Source organism: Miscanthus floridulus, chromosome 19 (genome assembly GCF_019320115.1).
Source record: "Miscanthus floridulus cultivar M001 chromosome 19, ASM1932011v1, whole genome shotgun sequence".
NCBI classification, from domain to species: Eukaryota; Viridiplantae; Streptophyta; class Magnoliopsida; order Poales; family Poaceae; genus Miscanthus; species Miscanthus floridulus.
This window is the reverse complement of record NC_089598.1, coordinates 70599854-70609537: the sequence shown is the minus strand read 5'-3', so window position 1 is coordinate 70609537 and position 9684 is coordinate 70599854. Positions and strand designations below refer to the sequence as shown.

Here is a 9684-nt window from a genome sequence, read left to right as displayed (position 1 = left end):
AGCTCAGACGATGACTACCAGTGTATTCCTCAGATGCCTCCATACAGACACGATGCAGAGGCCGACAGTTCTAGCTCCGCTCCACCTACACCACAGATGGACCCTGCCTTGATTTTTATCCTTGAGCGGATGCAGCAGGATCAGGCTAGACAGGCTCAGGAGACCGCTGCCAACTTTGCACAGTTTCAGGCTCATCAGGACGAGTTCCAGCGACAGCAGCAGGTCCTCTAGCAGTAGCAACAGATGCATCAGCAGCAGTTACTCATGCAGCAATAGCTTTTGAGATCCATGCAGCATGTAGTGACAGCCATTGGGGCCCCACAGCCACAGCCTTCGCCCCAGATTGGTCAGCCTGCTACCACTATGATGACTCCAGTAGTACAACCTAGTGGGCCTCAGAGTCAAGGACAGCCTCTAGCTCAGTTTGCTTCTCCCACAATACAGGTGTCCTAGTGGTTATCCTCACTAGTGGTAGCCCCATAGTTCACACCATTTTAGATGGGCTTCACACCGGATCAGTCATCCCCGCTATTTGTGCCTAACATGTCAGTCTCCAGGAGTCTTGGAGCATCTTTTAGCGAGTTGATAGGGATGCCTACACCGCCACATATGCATGCCCTAGGTCCTTCTACAGTAGCTCCCATTGCCATGACTACTTAGAGGCTACCTTCTTCTATCATATCTTCAGATCCTACGACAGACATACCAGCAGCATCACAGGCTGCACCTACCCCAGCTCAGACCCAGACCGCTTCAGTGACACTTCTAGCCATAGAGGGTCAGTCAGTATAGAGCTCAGGGTCAGATGATGATGGCGCCTAGTTCTAGCTTACTCCTCGTACCTCAGCGCTCGGCTTGTCCACTGCAGCCCCGCCGACCGACCCTTAGGTTTTGGTGTTTGACGCCAAAGGGGGAGAGGGTTCGAGTATGTAGACTCAGGGGGAGCGATTTTTTAGGGGAGCCTAGTTAGCTATTAGTCTATTATATACATTTGGAGTTTTATTTGTGTGATACACTACTACTATTATGCATTCGTGTGTTTACCTTCATGCATTAAACTATATCTATGTGATAGTGATATCTACATGATTGTGATATATGACATGTGTGCTCTCTACTTCATAACTACTTATATATCATATCACTTGTGGTATGCTCATTTGCCTTGCTTCCGCATTTATACTCCGATGCAAATGAGCTTTATTACTTGTACTCATGCTTATTTCATATCCTTTGAGTACATTATGTTGGCTTGGGTCATATAAGCTTGCCTAACTCTTTTGTTCTTATTGACAAAAGCTTATATGATCCAAGCATGATAAAAACCTCAACTATTTCACATACTCGAGGTAGTATTGTCATCAATCACCAAAAAGGGAGAGATTGAAAGCATCTAGGCCCCTAGTTGGGTTTTAGTGATTAATGACAATACAAGATTACTATGACTAACATGTGTTTTACACATGCAATTGAGTTAGGTCATGGTAATGGAGATCGATTGGGCAATCAAGGTGGTCATGCCCCTACGATGGAAATCATTTTGGTTTTCAAAGGATGGACGACAAGGTTAATGATGACTAGTTCTAAGTGTCGATTGGAGTTGGAGAGACACTTAGAATAGTTTAGGACTTTGTTTTTCCTTTGGCCATACTATTAAGGGGGGTATGGATGGGTAGCTTGACCTAGGGGAGTCTAGTGAGTTAGGTATGGTGCACACTTGTTAAAACAAGCGGTAGGTAGCTCCTACATATGCCTAAGATCCAATAGAGCAAACTTCATTCATGTATGATCGAGAGTTGGAAGTGAATGGAGGGTCAAATACTGACCGAACACTGGCTTCAGTGTGACCGGACACTGGCGCAGAGTCCGGTTAGTTCATTTGACAGAGGCGAAATCGTTCGATGTGACCAGACGCTGGAAGGTCAAGTGACCGGACGCTGAGAACCAGCGTCCGGTCGTTTCCAGTAAGGTTCTAGAGAGGGTAAATCGTGACCGGACGCTGGCAGCGTCCGGTCACACTGTAAACCTTGGAGTTCGGGGTGTACTGACCGAAGCGTCCGGTCAACATGACCAAAGCGTCTGGTCACCCCGCAGAGGCACATAACGGTTCATTTTTCAGCCCATATTATAAATACCACCTCCACTCGTGTGTGGGGTACTTTTGCTCATTCCAACAGCTGAGAAACACCTTAGAGAGTGCCAAGAAGAGTAAGGTCCTAGTGAGGTGATTGAGATTTGAGAATCCAAAGAGAGACCTCATTAGTGAAGATCAAGAGTAGCAAAGTGTGCATCCACCTTCTCATTAGGCTTGTCGTGGTTAAGTGAGAGTTCATGCTTGTTACTCTTGGTGATCACCATCACCTAGACGGCTTGGTGGTGATTGGGTGTTCGGTGATCACCCGGCAGAGCTTGTGGGTGACCCAACTTAAGTTGTGAGCGGTTGTGGGTGATTCACCATGACGGAGTGTTGAAGAATCAACCCGTAGAGAGCACTTGATCCTTGTGCAGATCAAGGGGGAGCTACACCCTTGCGCGGGTGCTCCAACGAGGACTAGTGGGGAGTGGCGATTCTCCGATACCTCGGCAAAACATCACCGCGTTCCTTCCTCTCCATTTACTTTGAGCAATTCATTTCATGTCATTACATTCTTAGAATTGCCATGCTAGAGTAGGATTAGAACTTAGGTTGCAAGTCTTTTGTGCGGTAGAACAATTACGAACACTTTCTAGGCACAAGGGGTTAATTGGGCTATCCATAGGATTTATTTATTGCAAAGAAATTTAGAATTAGCCCAATTCACCTCCCTCCTTGGGCATCTTGATCCTTTCAGACCGGACGCTCCGATCAGTGACTCGGCTATAACAGGCATCAGCAGCAGCGACCGAACGCTGAATAGTAAAGTGATCGGACGCACCGATGGTACTGTTCATCATCACTGGCAACACATCTAGTACTGACCAGACGCTGGCGGCAAATCGATCGGACGCAGGACTGCAGCGTCCGATCGAGTACAGAAAGGTTCCAGAGCAGAGAAATTGTGACTGGACACGTCCGATTAGGACGACCTGAGCGTTCGGTCAGTAGCAGAAAAGCGGAATTTCGTCCCCAACGGCTACTTTCTCAGTGGGGCTTATAAATAGATCCCCCAACCAGCCATTTGATAAGTGTGGAGCTGAAGAAACATACCAAGGGTGTTGATACACCATTTTAGTGATCTCCACTTACATAGTGCTTAGTGATTTATTAGGTGATTAGCGTAGGTGCTTTGCGAAGTGCTTAGGTTGATTAGACCACCGCTTATGCGCTTGCACTAGGTTTAGGCCTAGTTTTTAGTGAGGTTTGCATACCTCTTACCACTCAATGCTTGCGTGCACCATTGTTGTACATCAGAGGGGCTTATAGTCTTACGAGATCACACCAACCACGTTTGTAGTGTGGCCGCCACCATGTACCGGAGGGAACAAAACCCGCGACATTTTAGTCGGAAGCTTGATAGTGAAGACGGTGGGGAGCATCCAGGAGAGGCTTACCGAAAGGCACGTCAGATACCCACTTGCGCGTGGGGAAGGCTCGAGGCTATCCACGGTGTTACCCGACTAGGAGCTTGGCCCTTATGAGGGATTCCTTGTGAGGGGCTCCAACGAGGACTAGGGAGAAGCTTGCGCGCTTCTCGATACCTCAATAAAAAATACCAGAGTCGTCGACGGGAGTTTGCATATCTCTACCTTGCTCTTTAGCTTCCGCATTTACATTGTTTGTATTACTTTTTTTTACTGTAGAGATAGCAACACACTAGCAAAAATCGTAGTTGCACATTTAGATAGTTTCTCTTTTGCATATGTTTTGCTAAGGTTGGAATTAGAGGCCATAGTTTAGAATTAGAATTTTAAGTTACCTAATTCACCCCCCTCTTAGGCATCACGGTTCCCTTCACCAGCCATGGGGGAGCTCAACCCCGCCGGCCATGGAGCCCACCTCCATGGCCACTCGCACTGGTTGGGGAGGAGCTCGACCACGGAGGAGCTCTGCCCCGGCCCGGCCATGGGGGAGCTCGACCCCGCCGGCCATGGAGGAGCCCACCTCCGTGACCGCTCGCACCGGATGGGGAGGAGCTCGGCCCTGGCCCGTCCATGGGGGAGCTCGACCCCGGCCCGACCATGGGGGAGCTCGACCCTGTCAGCCATGGGGGAGCTCGACTCCACCGGCCATGGAGGAGCCCGCCTTCGTGACCGCTCACTCGACCCCAGTCACGGATGCGCTCATCTCCAATTCCGCCTAATACGGAGGGTGCAGGCTCTGTATTGGGGGTGACTGGGTGCAGTTGCAGCCAATACCTCTTGGCATTGAAGGTGATTTCCAATTCCAATACCTAAGACATTCAAATAGCGGCATTTGGTGCTATCCAATACCAATGCCAATTCCAGAGCCTCAATGTCTATATCCAAACGCAACCTAAATGTTTTTTTTAAAAGGATCCAATGTCTAACTTTTTCTAGAGCCATTAAAAAGCATCTGGGATGATGCTTTAAAGAATACAAATACTCTCTTCATTCTAAATAAATCAACTTTTAGAGTTGTTCTAAATCAAAATATTTCAAATTTGGTCAACTTTATAGAAAAGGACCCTAACACGTATGGCATCAAACAAGTATTCTATAAAAATGTATTGCATGATGCATCTAAAATGGGGTAGACCCAGTACCGGAGGCTCCCACATGAGTAGGGTCTGGGGAAAGAAAAAACCGAGGCAAGCCTTCCTCCCGCAAAATCTACGGAGAGCCTGCTTTGAACCCGCAATCTAATGACTCAGTGAGACAGCTTTCACCACTGCATTAGGCCTGCCCGCCGTCTTCATAATGCATCTATAATACAAATTCGGTGTTATAAATATTGGTACTTTTTTTTGATAAATTCTGTTAAATATAAAATATTTGATTTAAGATGATTTTATAAGTTGATTTATTTTAGGATAGAGAGGAAGTATCTTTCTTCTTTTTACCCTGAATGTCAGCGCAAAGCAGAAAAGAAACCGCAGCATCATGTACTTGCCTTTGCACAAAGGGAACCTTGGAATTCCATATTCAGTCGCTCTTGATGTCCAGTTACAGCTGGCATGCACTGCCAGTCTACCACCGATATATTCTCAAATAGCGATACAGATATATTTATAGGTGTACAAATATTAATGCTGTCACATCTCATGTTGTATAATCTCTGCAGCAACAGTAATGCATTCTTCGAGCGAGTTGCTATATACCTACTCTGTCCGGGTATTTTGGTCTTCTTCGGGCAACTCACAGGCTACAGTGTATATACGTAGGAGTACATTAGAAAATGCTAAATCAAGGCTCTGTTCGGCTGGATGGAAAAATGACCGATGCTGATATTGATGTTGATTTGTGGTGAGAGAAAAACACTGTTATTTCGTTAAAACGGTGCGACGGATAAATTTAAGCGAACGGGGCTTAAACTTATAGAATATTATCACTAAATCCGTGAAAACAAAAAAGACTGTTGTTGTTATTAGGATTTTGTATTTTTTATTAAAAATATAGCAATCAAATTTAATTATAAGTTTCGGAGACTTAGCGTTACTATAGCAGCTAGCAGGATATACATATAGCACAACTCGCATGCATTGTGTTAAGCAAATTGTAAACTGTCAGGGCATCACCAGTACGGTGTCGTATATGACAAACTTTAGTGCAACTAATCACCAAGCAAAAGAGTGGGATCCACGGGCCACGGTAGTCTGCAATTGAAGCTTCTTGTCTCCCCCACGTCACTTCGAGCTGTTCCAACATATGGCATGCAAAGCATGGAATATAATAAAGAGACCATCCAGATCATGTTCAGATTTCAACTTTCAACTGGACGGCCAGCATGCACACAGCCCACATACAGGTCGCAGGCAATTTTATTTTCTCAGATCAGAAGATTCCCCACGAATCATGCATGTGTACAAAGCGGATAAGGCTCCAGAGTATATATATTCAGACAGAAATTGGAGCTAACCATAGTGATTTCTAACTGGGAGTCATCATCATGGACTACAGGGGAATGATACCTGTATCATATGAACTGATCTGTGCATTACACTTTGTACTTATACCACCACCATGAATGAAGAAAATCATGCTTTAATTAATAGCCCCTATCTCAGCTCTTTACCTGACTGGCAATGGAATCGATGAAATGGGAGGAGATATACATGGAACTACTACCTTATCGGATCCAGTTTGGTGTCATGGTATGCTATTTTGGTACATTCTAGAGGTACAACAGGAGGAGCGGCTGGGGTGTACTCAAGACGATTGTACAATAGGCTGGTCTCCGAATGGTCCATGAAGCCAACCTCTGGCAATGTGCCGATATGCGGCTTCTGTCAAGTGAATACCATCCCAGCTCCAGTGCGTCTTAGGATCAGCACACGCCGAGGCACCAGGCTCACCACACTTGGCTGTTAGATTGAAGTTGTAAGGGTCCCTCCCAGGAGCGCCACAGCATGCTCTTGGTGGTTGTTTGTAAAATCCTGCATGGAGGGCAAAACTTTTAGGTTACTTAGTTCACTTGGGAAATAGTGGGAAATAATCATGTCAATCGCTTGATGTAAATACATATCCTGGTCCCAAATGCAGTATTGTAGTATATGTATATCTTGTTATCTCCTGGCCACAAAAACTCCATGACAGACAGAAAATAAAGGATGGCCACGAAGCTCTTTGCACCCATCATGCACAGATGATAAGGATGGAATGGAAGAATTTGTACCCATCTCTTGATGTCCAGGAAAAAAACAATGCATAACATGGAAGATTCTCCTTCTAACACTGATGTCTCAGCAATACAGTCCCATGCTTTTCTATTTGGTCAGAATGTTACTAAAAAAATTCTGGGGAAAAGGGGTCCTCCAAGATGCAATGCCTCAATGGTTGATTAACAGAGTGTTGGTTAACAGAGTTGGAATAAACAAGACATGTGAAACAAACTAAGATACAAAAAAATATATGACGGTCGCAGATGGGGTCAGGTAGCTGTGTTAGTTTCTAGCGTTTGTACTTCTTGTGAAAATGACTCCAAGAGAAGATGTTTTTCGACATGTCCAGAAAATAAGAGAGAAAACAAAGGCCCATGGTTAACTAGCACCAATTTTTTGCAATTAACAGAGTCAAGATGTTGCCTTCAATAGTTACCATTCTTTTCCGGATGAAACTACCAATTCACTAGTACATGTACCTCCCACTTCAAAAATATGTCTATATCTTTACAGCTCTTTAGTTTTTTTGACAATCAGTTTAAGATGCTCTTGCAAATGGTACACAACTAACATAAACCTTTCCGTATATGTTTTGTTTCAAGATGGCCTTTTGTTCTGTGTAGCAAATAAGAACAGGCAGTTCTAACATACAGCATGTAACATAAATCCATCCTTAATAACTAGTCGTGCTGGAATAGGATAAGAGATGCTACAAGATAACTTAATAACTTGATTCCGATATTTGTACTTCGTAAACTATAAAGTATGATCTGAATTCTATTGCATCTCACTAGAACGCAAGGGTGATAGTTTGACTCTGCTGTGAAGTTGAATTAAAACTATGTTACGCAACATTAGACCCGTCTCCGACAATTAGCCATAAAAAACTTATCCTTAGCCATATCAGATTGCTATGGCTATAATGGTAACACAGATAGAAAACTGAGGAGCTCACCAAATTTCTTGGGCTGAAGTATGAATTGGATGATTGGCGTGAAGTAATCACCATAGATGATTCTCACACCAGGGTGCTTCTCTCGGAGCTTCTCCAGCGCGCGCTTGAGCATTGCATTGTGCACCCAAGAGAATGTGTTGAATCGCTTAAGGCAGCCGGTGCGCGAGCCATGCCCTTCCTTTGGGTCAGTGTACATGGTCAAGTAGACTGGAAAGCACCCTGATGGCATCACTCCGGGCACAATCAAATCCTTTGCCCCCTCGGCAATCAATTGCTGCAGGCAGGGCAGGGCAGGGCACATACAAGGAATTACAGAACAATCCACAGTATGCATGCCAGGTAGCAGCGAAGCGAAGACACAATTCTTACTTCAACTCCATCGGAGATGCCTTGAATCACATGGGGCATCAGCTTGTATGCCTCCTTGAGGTCCTTGCCGGCGAACAGCGGGGCGTTGTAGTCATTTCCACCGAATTCACCTACAATAAACAGGCACTTGGCGAAGAACTCCTTGCATTCTTCACAGCCAAGGAAAGATTAGGGGACAAAAGGTAACAGCGTCAAAACTACGCACCAACATACACGAAACGAAATGAAATTTTTCTTTAATAAAGAAGGAGGTAAAGAATCGATGAAATTTGCATTCTTGGGTCCGGTGTACCTTGCGCGGAGCTGCACAGCGATGGCTTGAGGTCACGCAGCCACTGGATTTGTGTGAAGAGGGAGCCGGAGTTCCAGACGGTCTTTCCGAGCCCCCGCTTCTGGAAGAAGTCGGTGTCGAGCGCGGTGGCGCCGGTGATGGCGAAGTTGGCGCCCTGCGCGAAGCTGGCGTTCTTGGCCTTGGACGGCGGCTGCAGCGGGAGGCCGAACTCTTGCGCTGCAGGAGCAGAGGGCCAAAACCCATCGAATTCCGAACGGAGGCACCTCCCAAGAACGCACGCACGCGAAATGTTAGAGAAGCCAAGAATTGGCGAAATTTACCGATGAAATCAACGACGAGGCGGCCGTCGGAGCATCTGCCGGTGGGGTAGCCGAAGTAGGTCTGGCCGTAGGGCAGGCGCGCGGTGGCGAGGTAGTCCGGGATGCCCTCCGTGACCAGGTTGCCGGCGTCCACCAGCGAGTCCCCGAAATTAAACACCGCGCGGTACCTCCCCGCCGCCGCCGCCGCCGCTAGAAATGGGAACGCCGCAAGAACCGCGCAAACCCACATCGCCCTTCCAGTTGCTCCCCCATCTCCCGGCATGGCCTGTTCCCCGGAATTGGCGCGAGGAGTCAAGCGGAGCACGAGGAGAAGGAGAAGAAGGGCGGTTTGGCTTGGCCTTGCTTGGGCTCTTGCCGGGCTCGTGAACTGGCTTGGCTAGCCCGTGGCTGTCCGCTTGCTCTTGTAGGCCAGGCAGGCAGCCGCAGCGAGTGACGAGCCAGACTGCTATGGACTGTGGAGTGCACCGGTTCGGGTGGGGGAGCTTGGATTCTTCTTGCGCCCACCACCCCAAGCCGCAGCTGCGCGTGGGCGACCGATTGGACGCCTGCTCAGTGCGGCCCGCGTGTGCGGGGGGGGGGGGCGGGGGGGGGGGGGGGGGGGGGGGGGGGGGGGGGTGGTGCCGGTGGCCGGTGCCGGTGCGGCTGGAGCTGGCCGGACGGACGCGTGGAGACGGGGAACACGCAGACGCGAGCAGGAGCAGTGCATTGACTGCGGCCGTGGCCTGGCGGTATTGAATGCGGTTGACTGGGACGGCGAGGGTCGAGGGAGGACGGAGGCGGCGCACGGGCGCTGAGGTGGTAAATGGCGTCGGGGCGGCGTGTCAACGTGTTGGTACTTTCGCCTCCGATTCGGGAGAGATCATCGCACTTGAGCGCACACACGCAGCAGCTGTCCTCGATCGGACAGATTGATCAATGATGCATGAAACTTCTTCGGCCCACCTCTCCGACCGGAGCACTCGCTTCAGGCACCAGCCGCCTCCAGACGGT

At 47.9% G+C, this 9684-nt stretch overlaps 1 protein-coding gene across 1 annotated transcript; it reads right to left on the bottom strand.

Annotated features, from left to right (window-relative positions):
* Positions 1-5899: 5899 nt before the first annotated feature.
* On the bottom strand, positions 5900-9153 carry LOC136527703 (GDSL esterase/lipase At5g45910-like). The gene is made up of 5 exons (XM_066520511.1): positions 8695-9153; positions 8375-8590; positions 8083-8231; positions 7714-7987; positions 5900-6533 (listed from the first exon to the last, which is right to left on the bottom strand). Exons 1-5 carry the CDS (start codon positions 8954-8956, stop codon positions 6307-6309), a joined length of 1128 nt encoding a protein of 375 aa, XP_066376608.1. The 5' UTR covers positions 8957-9153; the 3' UTR covers positions 5900-6306.
* Between the last annotated feature and the right edge of the window lie 531 nt (positions 9154-9684).

Bases quoted from the DNA above. Each gene is read 5' to 3' on its own strand.
- LOC136527703 (XM_066520511.1), bottom strand. From the start codon at position 8,956: ATGCCGGGAGATGGGGGAGCAACTGGAAGGGCGATGTGGGTTTGCGCG. The intron at 8,591-8,694 runs GTAAATTTCGCC...CTGCTCCTGCAG, and splicing joins CCTCGTCGTTGATTTCATCG to CGCAAGAGTTCGGCCTCCCG. The intron at 7,988-8,082 runs GTAAGAATTGTG...CCCTGCCTGCAG, and splicing joins GCATCTCCGATGGAGTTGAA to CAATTGATTGCCGAGGGGGC.